Source organism: Oryx dammah, unplaced genomic scaffold, assembly GCF_014754425.2.
Source record: "Oryx dammah isolate SB20612 unplaced genomic scaffold, SCBI_Odam_1.1 HiC_scaffold_26, whole genome shotgun sequence".
In the NCBI taxonomy this organism is placed as follows: Eukaryota; Metazoa; Chordata; class Mammalia; order Artiodactyla; family Bovidae; genus Oryx; species Oryx dammah.
In genome coordinates, this window is record NW_024070210.1 from 56,663,256 (window position 1) to 56,683,442 (window position 20,187).

At 42.8% G+C, this 20,187-nt stretch overlaps 1 protein-coding gene across 3 annotated transcripts; it reads right to left on the minus strand.

The window, feature by feature from the left end:
• Window positions 1–1,250: 1,250 nt before the first annotated feature.
• Window positions 1,251–17,673, minus strand: CIAO2A (cytosolic iron-sulfur assembly component 2A). Of its 3 annotated transcripts, XM_040226735.1 has the most exons (5): window positions 17,336–17,673; window positions 13,597–13,761; window positions 5,331–5,380; window positions 2,828–2,873; window positions 1,251–1,720 (listed from the first exon to the last, which is right to left on the minus strand). In XM_040226735.1, exons 1-5 carry the CDS (start codon window positions 17,457–17,459, stop codon window positions 1,623–1,625), a joined length of 483 nt encoding a protein of 160 aa, XP_040082669.1. In that variant the 5' UTR covers window positions 17,460–17,673; the 3' UTR covers window positions 1,251–1,622. The 3 variants fall into 3 exon arrangements, with proteins under 3 accessions (XP_040082669.1, XP_040082671.1, XP_040082670.1); XM_040226737.1 differs by lacking the exon at window positions 5,331–5,380 and having other exon boundaries at window positions 17,336–17,649; XM_040226736.1 differs by lacking the exons at window positions 2,828–2,873; window positions 5,331–5,380 and having other exon boundaries at window positions 17,336–17,656.
• Between the last annotated feature and the right edge of the window lie 2,514 nt (window positions 17,674–20,187).

The following is a 20,187-nucleotide window of genomic DNA, read 5'->3' on the forward strand; positions in this document are numbered from 1 at the left end:
ATTGATGCAGGAGACAAGGGTTCAATCCCTGGGTCGGGAAGATCTTCTGGAGGAGGAAGTGGCAGCCCACTCCAATATGCTTGCCTGGAAAATCCCATGGACAGAGCAGCCTGGTGAGCTACAGTCCATGGGGTTGCAAAAGAGTTCGACACAACTTGGAGACTAAACAACAACAATCCTTTGAAACTTTGTTGAGAAGGCATGATCCTTCTCTGCCCATGGTGAAGACTTGGACAGACACATTATTTCCATCTGAGTATGCCGTCCTATCACTTTTAAACATACAATCTCATGGCAGTATCTAGTCACATCTAATAGTCAAAACTACAAACTTGGGACTTCCCTGGTGGTCCATGGATTAAGACTTTGTCTTCCAATACACTGAGAAGGCAGTGGTAACCCACTCCAGTACTCTGGCCTGGAAAATCCCATGGACAGAGGAGCCTGGTAGGCTGCAGTCCATGGGGTCGCACAGAGTCGGACACGACTGAAGCGACTTAGCAGCAGCAGCAGCAGCAGCTTCCAATACAGGCGGTGCAGGTTCGATCACTGGTCAGCGAGCTAAGATCCCACATGCTTTGTAACTGAAAAGCCAAAACAAAACAGAAGCAATACTGCAACAAATTCAATAAAGACTTTAAACATGTCCACATCAAAAAAATCAAGTCTTTAAAAAAAAAATACAAACTTGGCATCAACTCTTTGCTAACTTGAGCTTGCTTCAGGCTTGAAACCTCGAGCAGTTCTGGCCCTCTTCCCATTTGTTCCTTATTTATAAATGGATCCAGGATTCTTCTTGAAGAAAAGCAGGGCCCAGGCCTGATCTTAAGGGCTCTTTTTAGTTCTTTTTTTAAATAGATTTTTAAAATACTGATTGATTCATTCATTCATTTATGGCTGTGCTGGGTCTTTGTCGCTGCACATGGGCTTTCTCTAGTTGCCGCGAGCGGGGGCCACTCTTCATTGCAGTGTGCAGGCTTCTCACTGCCCTGGCTTCGCATGTTATGGAGCACTGGCTCTAGGCGTGCGGGCTTCAGTAGTTGCAGAACACTAGCTTAGTTGCTCCATGGCATGTGAAATCTCAGGGATCGAACCTGTGTCCCTTGTGTTGGCAGGGGAATTCTTTACCACTAGACCACCAGGGAAGCCTTAGCTCTCCTATCTCTGATTCTACATAATAATCAGAAAATAAAGGTTTGGAAGTATCTTTGAGTGTTTACACTGAAATTTACAATTAAATAAAAACATTCTAATGTGTGTACAAGAATCATCCCTGTTTTATTTATTTTACAGAGTAATGGTTTAAAATGAATACACTTGGGCACAGTAAATATTTGAAAAGAAAAGCATCAGAATGGGCATCAGAAAAATAGCAACTCATCTTACACACAATAACTAGAAAATATTTTTGTCTCATCATTTAAGGGTTACAAATCCTGAGAATGTTAGACATTGAACAAACTAAGTACTACCTGATAATTAAATCTTGCTTGGAAATCATCATTTAAAAAAATGCTCTGAGGTACAAATCACCTATGTATTAAACATGAATCTTTTACATTTTACAAAGACTTTAAACAAATATACCAAACGATTATACTTCAGTGGCTCTAAAACAGCTATTAGTCAGGTTCCAGGACACACTGTTCCACGATTTCCCGTAAGTTGGGGTTCTCCATGGCAGCCGCCACTCGCTCTTTGTCATTTATCTGCTTGTTGACTGCAAAACACACACACACAAGTCAGCATAACTCTGTCAATATATAGCAACAGATAATATTTTTATTAGTTTGTTAAAACAGAATTCAACTCCTTGAAAACTTGATGCAGGTTTTGGCTAAATATTTGTAAGTTTTGAAAGGAAGACTTAAAGAGAAAAAAAAATTTCCTGTATTTCCAGTTTTGCTTTTCCTGAATTCCATCTCTGCTGTTTTTAAGTGGTTGCCACTTTGTTTCTCTCTGTAGGCCAGAGAGTCTGTACATAAAAAAGGTTCTCAAAAAAAAAAAAAAGGTTTTTTACTCCCACTTTAATACATTAACCCAGGAAGACTCCATGCTTCCACTGCAGGGGACACTGCAATTCGACCCCTGGTCATGGAACTAAGATCCCACATGACACAGAATATGGCCAAAAAAAAATATATCAACATAATACATTAATCCAAACTCACAAAGACAACCCCTACCCCGAGATTCCCTAATGCTTTGTTTTCTGGACCTTTGATTTCAGTTTCAAATATACAGCTCTCTATCCTGCCGCCACGGAGAAGGCAATGGCACCCCACTCCAGTACTCTTGCCTGGAAAATCCCATGGATGGAGGAGCCTGGTGGGCTGCAGTCCATGGGGTCGCTAAGAGTAGGACACGACTGAGCGACTTCACTTTCACTTTCATGCATTGGAGAAGGAAATGGCAACCTACTCCAGTATTCTTGTCTGGAGAATCCCAGGGACGGGGGAGCCTGGCGGGCTGCCGTCTATGGGGTCGCACAGAGTCGGACATGACTGAAGCGACTTAGCAGCAGCAGCAGCAGCATCCTGCCACCAAAGAAAAGAGTCAAGCTCTCCTTAGAGTCTGTAAGTCAAGGTTTCCAGAGCTGCATATTCTTTACAGATGTGTGGCCCCTGGACTAAACCAGTCAATATCCACAGGACTTAATTCTAGTTCACCCAGAGTTCCACTGAAAAAATTACTTTCGTCTCAAGGAAAAGCTAGTAGCTGGTTTTGTACTCTTTTGCAAATGACATTTGGCTGGCAGAAGAACCTAATATCCAAGATAAAGTACTATATAAAGTTGTTTTCTAATAATGGTTCAAAATTCACTTACTATCTTCCTCTGTTGAGTGGGTTCCTTCAGAAATGTAGATTTCCAACTAGGAAAAAAATACATTGAAAGCGAAACATTTAGATGAGTGAGGTGGAATATACAAACTCCAGAGCCTAGGGATGAAAGCCCAATCCTGTTTCCAACATCAAAGACTTGGGACACATCTTCACACTCTTCACTAAATGAAGGCTGAAGTTACAAGGATTTTTTTTTTTGGTCACATGGGGAAAGTCCACAGGAGGTATTCCCATTATTTTTTTATAAACACAAATCTACAATTTTACACAGATGAGATCTCATACATGTTTTGCTCCAGAATATCTCTCCCCTGTACTCTGCCTTTTCTTCCCAAATTGGTATCTAAACTTACTCCCTGCCCCATCCCAAAAGAAAGTCACAATAATCTAGTGTACTTTCTTCCATATTTTTCTCTATACCCACGTAATTTTTCACAACACACACACCCACCAAGACTGGAAGTTTATTTTTATTGTGTATTTTATAAAAACAGGGTCACGATATATAGTTTTCAGTATCGTCATTTCCTCATCTACTATTATCTTGATAAATTTATTTTCAAGTACACCACTGGTTAAGCTATCCCTCTGGGTCCTGCTGCACTCACTTGCTCAAATGAGCTAATCTCCAAGAACCAGAGTTTTTGAGACAAACCCACAAAATTATTGCAAATCTTGTGGTAACTAAATCATGCTATATGATAAAGATAGCATGATTTAGTTACCTTGAAGCTGGCATGTCTATTCTTCAGGGAACATTGGAGCACATGATCTAATTCTCATATACTTATTCACTACTGAGATAAATGTTTTTCATGATGGGGAAAAATCATAACCTATTATGGCTATAAGAGACCTTAGAGACCATCTTGTTCAGTTTTCTTTAAAATATAAAACACCATATAAATTCTGTCAATCTCATTAAGAGTAACTCTTACTGTGAACAACAAAGGAGGTGATATAAAACCAATCTATATTCATTTGTTGGTGTTGTTGTTTAGTCACTAAGTCATGTTTGACTTTTATGATGCCATAGACTATAGACTCATAGCCCACCAGGCTCCTCTGTCCAAGGGACTTCCCAGGCAAGAACACTGGAGGGGGTTGCCATTTCCTTCTCCAGGAGTTCTTCCTGAGCCAGGGATCAAACCCACATCTCCTGCACTGGCAGGTGGATTCTTTACCACTGAGCTACCTGGGAGACCCCACATACTCATTTACTTTGGTAATTTAGGGAAATTTGTGAAATGCCGGGCTGGATGAAGTACAAGCTGGAACCAAGTTGCCGGGAAAAATATCAATAACCTCAGATAGGCAGATGACACCAGCCTAATGGCAGAAAGCGAAGAGGCACTAAAGAGCCTCTTGATGAAAGTGAAAGAGGAGAGCGAAACACCTGCCTTAAAATTCAACATTAAATAAACTAAGATCATGGCATCCAGTCCCATCACTCCATGGCAAATAGATGGGGAAACAATGGAAACAGTCACAGATTTTATTTTCTTGGGCTCCAAAATCACTGTAGATGGTGACCGCAGCCACGAACTTAAAAGACATCTGCTCCTTGGAAAAAAAGTTATGACAAACCTAGACAACATATTAAAAAGCAGAGACATTACTTTACTGACAAAGGTCTGTCTAGTCAAAGCTATGGTCTTTCCAGTAGTCACGTACGGATGTGAAAGTTGGACCATAAAGAAAGCTGAGTGCCGAAGAATTGATGCTTTTGAACTATGGTGCTGGAGAAGACTCTTGAGAGTCCCTTGGACTGAAAGGAGATCCAACCAGTCAATCCTAAAGGAAATCAGTCCTGAATATTCATTGGAAGGACTGATGCTGAAGCTGAAGCTTCGATACTTTGGTCACCTGATGCAAAGAACTGACTCACTGGAAAAGATCCTGATGCTCACATATTGTATGATTCCATTTAAATGAAACATCCAGAATAGTCAGATCTATACAGACAAAAGTACATTAGTGGTGGCGATTCATGGGGTTGCAAAGAGTCGGACACGACTGAGCGACTGAACTGAACTGAACTGAGGGACAGGCTTCCCAGGTAGCTCAGATGGTAAAGAATCTGCCTGCAATGCAGAGACCCGAGTTCAAAACCTGGGTCGGAAAGATCCCCTGGAGAAGGGAATGGCAATCCACTCCAGTATTCCTGCCTAGAGAATTCTATGGACAGAGGAGCCTAGTGAGCTACAGTCCATGCGGTCACAAAGAATCAGACACGACTGAGGGACTAACATTCCACTTCCAGGGATGGGAGAAGGTTTAGGAAAAATGGGTAGTGAGTGCTAACTGATATGGGGTTTTCACTGGGATAATGAAAATGTTCTAAAGTACAGTAGCGATGGCTGCACAATTCTGTGAATATACCAAAAACCATTAAATTCTACACTTTAAATAGGTGGTTGTATGATATGTGCATCAAATCTCAACAATGCTATTATAAAACAACAATAAAAAATACCATTCCTTACCTTATGTTTAAACGGTAAACACCGCTGAAGTTTTACTCTTAAGCACAGCCCTGTGGAGGGGGGGCAAAAAAAATGCATCAATTATCTCTCTTATTGGTTTTTGAAAAAGGATACAGCTATGTGTAGGCATCTCCATACAAAACAGTAGCTGAAAACAGCTTAGACTCAATCCAGTGTAGGCCTCCTTTGAGGCTGGCACCTTTAGCTAGCATCTTTAACATATAAGCACAACCTTAAAAATTCCTCATGATAATCCACCAAGTCAGGTATTATCAACCCCATTCTACAAATTATGAAACCAAGGTCACAATGTAACTTGCCGAAGATCAAAGAGCTAGTATAGTGACAGAGCTGGGATTAGAACCCAAACCACTGCAAAACCCCAGGTCCTTTCTGCTACATCAATTCGCCTTCCATCAAAGATAACTGATTCATTAAACTTGGGAATGCTTACAACAGGTCAGGCCACGCAAAAACTTAAAACTAAGTTCAGTTCAGTTCAGTTCAGTCGCTCAGTCGTGTCCGACTCTTGCGACCCTATGAATCGCAGCACGCCAGGCCTCCCTGTCCATCACCAACTCCCGGAGTTCACTCAGACTCACGTCCATCGAGCCAGTGATGCCATCCAGCCATCTCCTCCTCTGTCGTCCCCTTCTCCTCCTGCCCCCAATCCCTCCCAGCATCAGAGTCTTTTCCAATGAGTCAACTCTTCGCATCAGGTGGCCAAAGTATTGGAGTTTCAGCGTCAGCATCTTTCCCTCCAAAGAAATCCCAGGGCTGATCTCCTTCAGAATAGACTGGTGGGATCTCCTTGCAGTCCAAGGGACTTCTCCAACACCACAGTTCAAAAGCATCAATTCTTTGGCGCTCAGCTTTCTTCACAGACCAACTCTCACATCCATACAGGACCACTGGAAAAACCATAGCCTTGACTAGATGGACCTTTGTTGGCAAAGTAACGTCTCTGCTTTTCAATATGCTATCTAGGTTGGTCGTAACTTTCCTTCCAAGGAATAAGCATCTTTTGATTTCATGGCTGCAATCACCATCTGCAGTGATTTTAGAGCCCCAAAAAATAAAGTCTGACACTGTTTCCCCATCTATTTGCCATGAAGTGATGGGACCAGATGCCATGATCTTCGTTTTCTGAATGTTGAGCTTTAAGCCAACTTTTTCACTCTCCTCTTTCACTTTCATCAAGAGGCTTTTTAATTCCTCTTCACTTTCTGCCATAAGGGTGGTGTCATCTGCATATGAGGTTATTGGTATTTCTCTCGGCAATCTTGATTCCAGCTTGCGTTTTTTCCAGCCCAGTGTTTCTCATGATGTACCCTGCATATAACTTAAATAAGCAGGGTGACAATATACAGCCTTGACGTACTCCTTTTCCTATTTGGAACCAGTCTGTTGTTCCATGTCCAGTTCTAACTGTTGCTTCCTGACCTGCATATAGGTTTCTCAAGAGCCACTTTTTAAAGCACTCTCAATTTTGGAATCCTCTATGCCTGCAAGATAAAATACAGTTGTTTGCTCCAAACAAGATCCTCTGAAGTTCAGTTTATTGCCCCAATACCAAGTCATATTTCAATAATTTTTTTTTCTAGTTGAGTCTTCTAAAAGAAATTAAAAATCACCTTGCAACAGAGCCTCAGTGCCAATGTTTCACTTCTTCCCCACCACAAAATAAGGAATACAATTTTAACTAAATCTACATCCCTAGATGGGTTTCCCTGGTGGCACTAGTGGTAAAGAACGCACCTGCCAATGCAGAAGACGTAAGAGACTGGGGTTTGATCCCTAGGTCGGGAAGATCCACTGGAGGAGGGCATGGCAACCCACTACAGTATTCTTGCCTGGAGCATCCCATGGACAGAGGAGCCAGGAGGGCTACAGTCCATAGGGTCGCAAAGAGTTGGAAACAACTGAAGTGACTTAGTATGCATGCACATAAACCCCTAGATAGAGAAGATAAATCAAACAAAGTACCATCAGGTTTTCTAACAGAATCATTTAAAAAATTCCAGGCAAGGAAAAAAGATTAGATGAGCTACAATGAACCTGGGTCTACCTTAGAGTCTACAACATACTAATTCCACAATAGATATTAGGGAACTCTAAAGAAAAGGTATAATTTCCTTAAGAAGGATCTCCCTTTAGAGTATCTATCTGCCTTAAAGTTTGTCTAGAGGGTTCGCCTCACTCTGCTCCTACACTGTCTGTTACTTGAGCATCCTCAGATGTTCTAGTAACTGAAACAGGAGGGAAGGTGGCAGGGCACAACCTTGAAAGAATGATACAGCCCAAGGACACAACTTAAGCTTTTGCTGCTGTTGTTGTTCAGTTGCTAAGTCTTGTCTGACTCTTTGGGACCCCATGGACTGTCACATGCAGGCTTCACTGTCCTTCACTATCTCCCTGAGTTTGCTCAAATTCATGTCCAATGAGTTAGTGATGCTATCCAACCATCTCATCCTCTGTTGCTCCCTTCTGCCCTCAATCTTTCCCAGCATGAGGGTCTTTTCCAGTGAGTCAACTCTTTGTATCACATGGCCAAAGTACTGGGGCTTCAGCTTTAGCATCAGCATCAGGCCTTCTAATGAATATTCAGGGTTGATTTCCTTTAGGGTTGACTGGTTTGATCTTGCTGTCCAAGAGACCCCCAACTTCTCCAGTACCACAGTTCGAAAGCATCAATTCTTCGGTGCTCAGCCTTCCTTATGGTCCAACTCTCACATCCATACATGACTACTGGAAAAACTATAGCTTTGACTATACGGACTTTTGTTGGCAAAGTGATATCTCTGCTTTTTAATATGCTGTCTAGGTTTGTCAAAGCTTTTCTTCCAAGGAGCAAGTGTCTTTTAATTTCATGGCTACAATCACCATCCACAGTGATTTTGGAGCCCAAAGAAATAAAGTCTTTCTCTGTTTCCATATTTTCCTCTTCTATTTGCCATGAAGTGATGGGACTGGATGCCATGATCTTAGTTTTTTGAATGTTGAATTTTAAGGCAGGTTTTTCACTCTCCTCTTTCACCTTCATCAAGAGGCTCTTTAGTGCCTCTTCGCTTTCTGCCATTAGGCTGGTGTCATCTGCATATCTGAGGTTATTGATATTTCTCCCAGCAATCTTACTCTGTCTATAAAAGCTAACCACACCAGATTCAAGGCCGCACTCACCCTCCACAACAGCACACATTCTTGTCTGCGGCACATGCTTCTCCCAAGGCCACGCTTGCCTTCTGAGACGGCCCACACTATTTGTGGGATATGTTTCTCTCTAAATAAATCCATTTCTTACCTATCACTTTGTCTCTTACTGAATTCTTTCTGTGATGAGATATCAAGAACCTGCATTTCATTAGGTACTGAAACCAGGTATGATCTCAATTGGAAGACCGTGGATTGGGGCTGGGTTCAAGTCCTGGCCACTTGGGTTCTAGTCCCAAACTGGGTTTTAGTTAGGTTAGAGTCCTGGCCATGTGCCTTGAGTCCCAGGCAGGATTTTGGCTGGGCTGGAGTCTCGGTGAAGTCCAATCTGAATGGTTTCAGGTAAGTATTTTACCCATAAACAATAACTGTTTTACAATTCACAAAGCACTTTTTTGAATATCAGTATTCTCAAGATAGGCAGTATAGAATACTGAGACAGATACTCTGGGTTCAAAACTGGCTCCACTGCACACTAGCTATGTGAAACCAGGCAAGTTACTTAACCTCTCTGAATTTCAGTTTCATTATGTTTTCATAAGTATTATAACAGTACCACTAAATATAAGGTTATTACATATGAGGAGTAACTATATTTTTATGCTTAAAACAGTAGTTGACACATAATTAAGTATCCAATAAATGTTAGCTATTACTATTTTATCATTTTCATTTTACAGTCAGGAACCAAGATAAGTGAGTTGTTAAACATCACATAGCTAACAAGTGGAAGGAGCTAGAAGTTAAATCTAGACTGCAAATCCTATGCCCTTCCTGCAAAAGATTATCAAGTGGTTTTTCTGCCCTAACCTGAGGCAGGAGATAGATGGGCCCTGGGGGCAAACAGCTGGAGTTTGTTCTGAAACTCTAAGACAAAAATAGCAGGACAATGGAGGGGAGGAGGGTGGGCTCTGCCCAGTTAAGAGATAAGAAAGTGAAAGTCACTCAGTCCTGTCCATGACTCTTTTCGACCCCATGGACTATATAGTCCATGGAATTCTCCAGGCCAGAATACTGGAGTGGGTAGCCTTTCCCTTCTCCAGGGGATCTTCCCAACCCAGGGATTGAACCCAGATCTCCCATGTTGCAGGCAATTCTTTACCAACTGAGTCACAAGGGAAGCCCAAGAATACTGGAGTGGGTAGCCTATCCCTTCTTCAGGGTATCTTCCTAACCCAGGAATCGAACTGGGGCCTCCTGCATTGCAGGTGGATTCTTTACCAACTGAGCTATCAGGGAAGTTAAGAGATAAAAGACACATATTCTTCATTCTTAAAGGAGACTTCCCTGACTACACAGGACAGAAAGGCTCCTTGGAGGTCAGAAGAGAAGTGGCATCACCTCAGAGTAAGTGATGCAACTACTCATAGGCCTCTTTGCTAGAATCTATCCCGGCTAAAAGATGCACACGCACAAAAGGGAGGACGCTGAGACATACCAAATATTGACTCAGAACCTGGCAAGCAAGATGACTGGTCAAAGGAAACCTGGAAGAAATGCCCCATAAAAGTATTCAAACTACCAATAGGGCATGACTCTGAGTCTGCCTGTGTGTCTATCCACACATACTGTATTCTTTTTTCCTAATAAACACTTTACTTGTTTACTACTTCCTGTCTTTGTGGGAATTCTTCTCTGCAAAGCTTTGGGCCTTGTCACTGACCACTGGTTCAGTGACTAGAATTCAGTGCTTCCACTGGCTCCAATCCCTGACCAGGAACTGAAGCCCCACTTTAAGCTGTTGCAGACTGAGGCCACTCAAGATCATACCCACTCACCCTCTTTGCATCTTCCTTGTCTTTGGAATTACATACCAGGGTAACTGCTGCTGCTGCTAAGTCGCTTCAGTCATGTCCGACTCTGTGCAACCCCATAGACGGCAGCCCACCAGGCTCCCCTGTCCCTAGGATTCTCCAGGCAAGAACACTGGAGTGGGTTGCCATTTCCTTTTCCAATGCATAAAAGTGAAAAGTGAAAGTGAAGTCGCTCAGTCGTATCCGACTCTTTGCGACCCCATGGACTGCAGGGTAACTGAGTAGGTAATAACCTAAGTAGTCAGAGTGGAACTCCTACTCAGGTGCTTTTCTCTGCTTAGTACTGAGACAGGAAGAGGGCAAGGCACAACCTTTAAAAGAATGACTTAGCCTGAGGACGTGGCATAAACTGATTGGAACCAAACAGATACAAGATGCTGGACAAACTGATTTCCACCAGACCTTGAGCCTTAGTATTCGCTCATCATAACCCATCAGCAAGCTATATGACACACCCACAGGCATCCCAACAGCTCCACTGGCTTCAATAAAGTTGAAGCCAACCATAAAGGTCAAGAAGTGGGTGGTGGTCCAATTCATGGAAATCCTCAATGGTTGCCCCAAAATAGCTGGACTACTCCTCCCATTTATTAGCCTATGAAATTACCCACATCTATAAAGACTGACTACCCCTATACCCTTGGTGTCTCTCTTGCATTCTGGAGGTGGCCCACACTCTGCCCATGGAGTGTGTTTCCTCCCTGAATAAGCCTTCTTTCACTTTATTAATGGCTTGCTCGCTCTTGAATTCTTTCCTGCAAGAAGCTAAGAACCCAAACTTGGTGGCTGTCCCAGGGACTCAGATGTGACCTGGGATATGACCATCTTCTCAAGACCCAGTCTTTCTTGCAACAGTATTACCTGCTCATAGGAAATGCCTTCTAATGCATCAGACAGAAAGATGACTCTCTTCATCGAGTTTTCCAATCATGCTGCTTGAACACAGTTACTATGATACATTACTAGGCAAACCACTGAAAAGCCAAGGGTCTCAACTGAAACCCGTATCAAAAGGGCCAGAAAAGTGACAAAACTCTTTTCAAGAAGTGTACAGAACTGAAATATCAACCATAAACTAATCTTGACATCTTTACAGTTATTTTTATTTCATGTGCTCTCTCAATCTTTATCCACAAACATTTGTTTTAAAATAACTGCAATGACAATAAAAATTTAACTTTTCAAGCTTTTTCATACACTTCTCACACAGATAGTTTAATTCCTTGATTATATTCATTTTCAACAGAAATTAAGAAATTGCATTATTTTTATATCATATTCTTATTACTAGATACTATAGTTTCTTTCAAGATTTATTATTATAAATTTACCCTATATGTTTTGTACATGCTACTGTCTTCTCCTAGGAAACTAGTTCCTTACTTCTTAGGTCAAAGAGAATGAATTTTATTTTTTTTTTCTTCTTCTTTTTTTGGCTACACAGCCCAGATTGTGGGATCTTAGTTCCCTGACCAGGGACAGAACCTGAAACAGGAGAGAAAGAGGCAGAGCACAACCTTTGAAAGAATGACACAGCCCGAGGACACAATCAGTTTATTAATTAGAATCAAATGGGTCCAAGATAGCAGTCAAGTTAACTTCGACTAGACTCGTGACCCTGTATACTGAAGATACACATTCAGAGGCGCCATGACAGCCCCAAGGCTGACATATAAATGACCAAGAAGTGGGCAGTGGCCTAACTCCTAGAAATTCCCACTCTTTCCCCAAAATAGTTGGAATAATTCTCCCACTCATTAGCCTATGAAATTACCCAGCCAATAAACACTAACCACACTGCATTTCGAGGCCACATTCACCCTCTGCATCAGCCCACACTCTTGTCTGTGGAGTGTTTCTACCACAGCTGCTCCTGCTTTCTGAAATGGCCCACACACTCTGTCTGCTGAGTGTGTTTCTCTCTATAAATCCACTTCTTACCTATCACTTTGTCTCTCACTGAATTCTTTCTGCAGTGAGACATCAAGAACCTGAGCTTCATTAGGTCCTGAAACCATGAGTGTGATCTCAGTTGGAAGACCGTGGGTTCTGGCGGGGTTTGAGTCCTGGCACATGGGTTCAAACTCCAATCTGAGGCAAATGGTTCCAAACCCTCTGCAATGTGTCATCTTCAATGAGAGTACTGAGTCCTAACTTAGTGGACTGCCAGGGAATTCCTAGTATGAACTTTTTAATAAGGACTTGCTAATATTTACCCAGAGGCTTAAAAATATTTCGACCATATGACCCAATAATTCCACTTATAGGAATTTATCCTGAACCAATAATTAGAGATAAATAAAAATATTTATGTGTAAAGTTTTTCATTATAGTTTATTTATAATTGTGGAAGGCTAGAAGTAGTCCATATGGTTACAAAACTAATACATCAATGTGATTAGCATGTTCCTATATAACCATATAACTAAAGATAATATTTAAGAAGAACTAAAAAACACTTCTCATCTATTTCATGCTTTCTATGCCTCTACAACTCAGTGTGTGTATGCGCAAGCGTGCACGCATGCACTAAGTCACTTCAGTCTTGTCTGACTCTTTGTGACCCTCTGGACTGTAGTCTACCAGGTTCCAGTTACTCTTATTATCACTATTTTTACAGGTAAGGTGATAGGCTCAGAAAGGTTATGTAACTTGCCCAAGGCCACAAAGTGACAGAACTAACAGAGCTGGAATTTTAGCCTGGAGGCAACCCACTCCAGTATTCTGGCCTGGAAAATCCCAAGGGCGGAGGAGCCTGGTAGGCTGCAGTCCATGGGGTCGCTGGACTGAGCGACTTCACTTTCACTTTTCACTTTCATGCATTGGAGAAAGAAATGGCAACCCACTCCAATGTTCTTGCCTGGAGAATCCCAGGGACGGGGGAGCCTGGTGGGCTGCCGTCTCTGGGGTCGCACAGAGTTGGACACGACTGAAGCGACTTAGCAGCAGCAGCATGGTGTTGCTAAAGTAAAAACACACTTCAAGTCAGGAGACCTAGGGTTGAGCCTCAGCTTCATCATTTCCTGGCTATATGATGCTGAGCAAGTCCCTTAAACTCCCTGAGCCTCAGGTTCCTCATCTGTAAAATAAACCTAATATTGACTCATACGTTGATTGTGAGAACTACCGAAAATATTCTGTAAACCATAAAGTATGATCCATGATGCTAATTGTTACTGTGGGTCAGTATCAGCTAGAATAATTCAGTATCAATATATAAATATCTTTATCTAAAACCTTACCAATAAGAGTCGCCAAAGAGCAATGAGGTACCGTTGGCGTGAACCTTATAATAACCAAATAGTCGTCTTCTTTAATCTCCTGAACCTCCACACAACTTTCCGTTACCACTTCCAGTTCTTCTAAAGTATTGGGCTTCTCTGGGTCCCGGATGGTTCGAATCAAATCTAAAGAATCATCAGAAACAAGGTCTTATGTTAAAACATGGATATTCTAAATACAATTGATTTTGCCGGTCTTAATCCAAACACTGACTTCTTTTTGTTTGAGCAAATAATACAGCCACTCCCCAGATTTCTGACAGAAATTTCCTTTTGAGAAAATCATTTTCGTGGATTATTAGTACCTCAAGTCCAGTTTCTTGGATCTAATTCTGCAGAGAGAATATGCAAATGGAAAGTGTTACACAAGCTCAAGAGGAAGAAATAACTTAGTTTCAGGATTTATGGAAATGCAACCTGAATTGTCTTTAAAAATGGGTAACATTTTGGAGCATTTCCAAATGAACAAGTTTAGTTTGCCAGGAACTCAGCATTAAGTGAAGAAGTTAAGAGTTTAGGCCAGACCATCAAGGGTCTTTTAAAGTCAGCTATAGGCAATAGAATAACTGTTCAAGAGGCTCTGAACAAGGGGATGACAGGGACAGTGTTACACTGTCAGCTGGTAACTCATTCACCAGTTGGTAGACTCACACTAAAGAGCAGAGCCAGGGATACTGGATGAAAAAGCCAAGCCTAAAACAGGGACATGACCATAGTAAGAGAGAAGACAGACACTGAAGTAATTTCAAAGGCAGAATCGACAGACTCTGACAATTGTTTGGACATAGAAGACAAAGAAAGAGAGAAAAGGAAGATGACTCAGATTGTAAATCTAACTGCCTGGAAGAAGCAAGATAAAATGAGAAGAAAAAAGGAAGAAATTTGGGTGGGAACTAAGACAAGTGAATTAAATCTCACATGTAATCATTCTGAGGTGCTTAAGGGGCAAACCAATGGAACATTCCAGTAACACTGAATTGTAGCATAAGGTTTAAGAGAACCAAGGCTAGAGTGGCTGTTGAACACATGGGATTCACAAACAACAGTGAGTATAACCATAGTTTTTAACCTTTGCCAAACAAGGGAATCACTAGGAATGCTTCAAAAACAAACAAAACAAAATCTGGTGTCTGAGCCCTCCCCAGGATTCTGATTTAACGGATTTACAGGAGGACTTGGGCACTGAGACTTAAAAAAAAATCCCTCAGGTTATTCTTATGTGCAGCCAGGGTGGAGAACCACAAATGTAAAGGGAAAGAGACCCAAGGATAGATCTGTAGGAAGCACCTAATTTGGGGTCAGAAGGAAGCAAAGCAAAAAGCAGTAGAGAAGGAAAGAGGGGATGATTATTAACATCAAATGCTGCTGAAAAATTCAGGTTAATGAGAGCTAAACCAGGTCTCTGATTTATTAGTCAGGAGGTCACCTGCAAGAAAGCACTTTCAGTAGAGGGGTGAAGGTAGAAGCCAGCTTGCAAAAGGGAACGTGAGAAAGAACTGAAAACATAATCCTAGGACTTTGAAAGGGAAGAAGGAAAGGGCAAAGGGCAATGGGTTTTAAAAAAGCTAGAACAGTGACAAGAATAAGGGAAACGAGTATATTTTCACAACCCAAATAGAGGAAGGGACAATGAATTTTAAGGAGGCTGGTAAAATAAACAGGAATGAATGAGATCAAAGATGTGGGAGGCGGGGTTGGCATTGCAAAGGAAAAGGCTTCCTTCTTACTCTAAGGTTGTAGAAGAAGATAGAAAAGGAGAATAAGAAATGGTGAGGTAGAAAAAAGCAGGAGTTCACCAGGGACAAGCTTGATGTTCTCAGGCCTGAGGTTTCCTTCTACTATTTACAGCACTCTTGTAATCAGAAATCCTGCTGGGAAAAACAAATCAGTCAAGCTCTACTTTCTCCCCAGCAACTCCTGAGCTTATCATTTGATTAGAAACAGAATTTGAGAATGGAGGCAGAAAAAGAAACGTTGCAAGACTTGTGAAACTTGGGGCTCAGGGAAACAAGTTTTCTTAAAAGGAGTTAGTTCCCCCTCACCCTAGGCCTTTTTCCCTGTAAGGCTCACATGCACAAGCTGTATTATATTGTTTATATGTTAAATGACTCTGAAATTAAATCTCACCCCTTATCCAACTTCTCTACTGTTCCAGTGATCTGGAACAGCTGATTAATTTCTTTAGAAAGAAAGCAATATTGCTCTCCTCACATTATTCCCTTGACTAAAATTCTTCTACTGGTTTTGCACTGATACTAAATTTTTCATTTCTATTTAAACCTTCAGTATCCAATCCACCTTTAACCACAAACCCTATCCTGTAGCCCTGCCTGCCATTCCCTAAACAAGTTATTTTCTTACCTCTATAATCTTGCTTCTTCCCTCTGCTTAGTAACACATGTACCCTTTACAGGCCCAGATCCTAATGCTTCAAGGCCCAATTCAAGTGACCCCTTCTCCTTAAAGTCCTTCCAGATCCCCTAGTCAGAGATTACTGACTCTCTTTCCGCTCTGCCTGTATCTCTCATACAGGTACTTGTACAGCACATAATTTTTTAAAATTCTATTTTTGTGTATAGAGGTCCCCTTCAAGGTAAGTTTGAGGACAAGAAATCTCCCTCTTCCAAAGTTGTAGCCCCAGTGCCCTGTTGTCCCTAGATGCTGGAGATGGATACCTGACGGGACAGGAATCTGTCTAACTGCTTTGGGGAAATCACTCCACTCACACCGGTCACCTGACTAGGGTTAAGTCCTAACCTAGCAAGAGGTAAACAAGAGTAGTGCCAAAGGCCTTTAACACCCCTGGCTTCTTCTACTGCTCTATAATTCTTACCTGCATTATTTGCATTCTTGTGGTTAGACTTTTACCCTGGGTTGGGGTTAGTGGGAATTTCTGAGCACTAGGTTCAGTCTTTGTAGTCTCAAAAACAATACTAATAAGTGCAAAAAGGCAACTCATAAAGCAATCGTGAAGTGGTGAAAAGAGCACCAAGTTAGGAAACAGAAGAGCTTTGGTTTTTGCTGCTTCCTTATAGGCAGAGTGGCCCCCAGGTAGTTGTTTAACCTCTCTAAACCTGTTTCCTCATCTGTACAATGAAGATGGTTCCAGGGGCTGAATTGAGAATATTCTATGTTCAATATACACATAAAAACTGTGTGTGTTATATGTACATATAAAACTCAGTGTGTGTGTATTCTTTTGCGCTCCAGGTGTGGGCGTGTTCAAGAACTATAATTTCATGGCCAGGCTCGTGGGGACCTCTTGCCTACTGCCTCTGCAGAAGAGACTGGCTGTGTGTGACCTTGGGCCAGCAGTATCCTCAATGGTGGAAAGAGGAGTGTGTGTCCAGGGTTAGGGATAAGAAGGAAGGAGGCTCAAGTGCGGCAATTAGGCCAGTTCTGCTTCCTAATCAAGGATCTTAAACGCCTCTGCCCAGAAGTCTTGAGATGGCCACTAGAACATGGGGGGCACACAAGGAAAATAACCCAGACTCGGCTTGCTCCGGATTTAGCAAGAGCCTACGTCTTAAGGAAGACCCACATGCCCGCGTGATTTAAGACTCGGGACAAAAAGCTTTCTACTCTTGCCAAGGAGATACAGCAAAACACCCGAGTTTACACTCCAAACCCTCAGGTGAGGCCCTCGTTACCCCAGCCTCCACGTTCACCACCAAATGGTGCCCTGGACAAAATTAATTACCATAAACTTCTAGCGCTTTCTCTTCCATGATCCGGGGCTGCCGGGCAGCTCCCCGCTCAGAGAGGCCCGAGAGCCACAGGAATCTGCTCAGCGTCCAAGAGAGCAGTCCGGACACCCGCTCCATCCTTACGTTCCGCCATCCCTGGCGACTGTCCCATCCGAGCCACCGTCTCTCAGTAGCGAGCCTCGCGAGTTATCAACTTCCTGGTCTTCAAATGGGCCAAGAGAAGCCTAAATGTCCAGGGGAGCAGATAATAGGCGGGACCTGACGGATTGGCGCGGAGGACCTAGGGAAAAAAGGCGCAAAGACTACAAGCCCCAGTATGCTTTGCTCGGTTTCGGCAAGAGAGGGGGGGGGGAACCTTGGAGGCACGTGAGGCGCGTTGCGTGCTGGGACATATGACATATGGGCGTTTTCTTTGGAAGATGCCGAGCTGCATTATGGAACCTGTAGTCTCTGACGCTGGCGGCGGGGGTGGTGGGGGTTGATGGTGAGAGGTAACGGTCTGTTACCCGCCGCTAATTGCCTTAGCGCCTGGATAAGCTAAAGATGAATCCTGAAGAGGTAGGGGAAAGAAGATCTTGATTTCTAATATTGGAGGAGCGTCTGTACGGAGACTCCCTACTATTTTTTTTCGAGGGGCCCTCTTCCACTCGAAGTTTTCTTACTTCCTAGTCAGGCCGGAAGTGAGTTTCCGTTGCGGTGAAATGGGATGTGTTTGGAACCTAGTAAAGATGGTTAGGCGTGGCCGGAGAAGGGCTTAGTTTTTGGTTTTACCGTCTCGTAGGGAAAACACAACTCATAGGGCCAGCACAATTTCCCATTACAGGCTATTTCTGCCAATCGCCTTCAAGATAACTTAGAACGAGAGAGCTTTCTCATGGGTACAATAGTGACATTGGAGATTGCCATCCTAAAATAAACCTCTTAAGCCCTCTGGTGCTGGTGGCTGTAACGGTTGCCAGTAACAAAGTCGGTGATGTTAATTTTAATTTTATCCATTCATCCCTCCATTCAGATTTCAAACATTTATTGGATACTTAATTTGCCAGGCTTGGTGTATAGATGCCCAGGGTACAAAGATAGGACACAGAACCTACCCTTAAGCAGGTCTGTGAGCAGATCTCTGATGGTGAGGAATTGGCACTTAAGAACAAACTAAACTTTTTGTCAAAGTTGATGCCAAGTTTCGTACCATCTCTATTGAGAGGAAAAGTAAAGATTATCTTGCTAAATTATGCCACGATAACATATCCCATTTATCTTTAAAGTCTTGTCTAGCTACTTTAGATTTTAGGCCCACCAGACAACCAGTGAATAGTTTAGGTCCCAGGAAGCTTTTGCTCAGAGATTAATAAGTCCCCCACCATCTGTTCCACTCCATTTACTCCACAGCAGTTGAGAGAAGCCTAACTGCTTTGCGACCAAATTTAGGACTCTCAAGTCTCACTTCCTCTTTGAAGTCTCCCGACTTCAAGCAGAGTTGCTCTCTTTTACTGTGTGTGCTTCCCCTGTGGCTCAGAGGGTAAAGCGCCTGCCTGCAATGCAGGAGACCGGAGTTCGATCCCTGGGTCGGGAAGTTCCCCTGGAGAAGGAAACGACAACCCACTCCAGTATTCTTGCCTGGAGAATCCCATGGATGGAGGAGCCTGGTGGGCTACAGTCCATGGGGTCGCAAAGAGTCGGACATGACTGAGCGAGCTCACATCAGGTCACTTCACTTCACTTCACTGCACATTTAGCACAGTCCATTTACATGCCTATCTCCCTCAAGTGCCTAGTGAACCAGAAGTGTGTTTATCTCTGTATCTTAAATGCATAGCAGGGTGCCAGGCACGCAATGGGGGTGGTGGTTTAGTCCCTAAGTGTCCAACTCTTGCAACCCCATGGACTGTAGCCTGCCGGGATCATCTGTCCATGGGATTCTCCTTTGATCCTCAGTATCCGTTTCTTGAATGAATTAACTAAACATTCTCAAAAGAATAACTAGCAAAACTTTTACTGTTTATCTGTCCAGAGATCACAATCAAAAATATATATGGAATCTCTATGTAGTCACTGTGCTTGGTATGAGTTGGTGCCGTGTGGAGGTTTTCAGACTTGCTTCTTCTGCTTAAAAAGCCCAGTAGTTAAAGCAATCCAGAGTGCAAAGAGACTGTAGAACCTCTGGTTCCCTCAGTTCAGTTTAGCTCCTCAGTCCTGTCTGACTGTTTGTGACCCCATAGCGATCCAGAGTGCAAACAGACTGTAGAACCTCAGGTTCCCTCAGTACAGTTTAGTTCTTCAGTCATATCTGACTCTTTGTGACCCCATGGACTGCAGCACACCAGGCTTCCCAGTCCATCACCAACTCCCAGAGCTTGCTCAAATTCATATCCATCCAGTCGGTGATGCCATCTAACCATCTCATCCTCTGACCTCCCTTTCTCTTGCCTTCAGTCTTTCCCAGCATCAGGGTCTTTTTTAATGAGTCAGTTCTTCACATCAGGTGGCCAAAATATTGGAGCTTCAGCTTCAGCATCAGTCCTTCCAATGAATAGTTCAGACTGATTTCTTTTAGGATTGACTGGTGTGATCTCCTTGCAGTCCAGGGGACTCTCAAGAATCTTCTCCAGCACCACAGTTCAAAAGCATCAATTCTTCAGCGCTCAGCTTTCTTTATGGTCCAACTCTCACATCCATACATGACTACTGGAGAAACCTTCAGTTCAGTTCAGTCACTCAGTTGTGTTGGACTCTTTGCAACCCCATGAATCGCAGCACGCCAGGCGGCCTCCCTGTCCATCACCAGCTCCTGGAGTTCACTCAAACTCATGTCCATCGAGTCGGTGATGCCATCCAGCTATCTCAT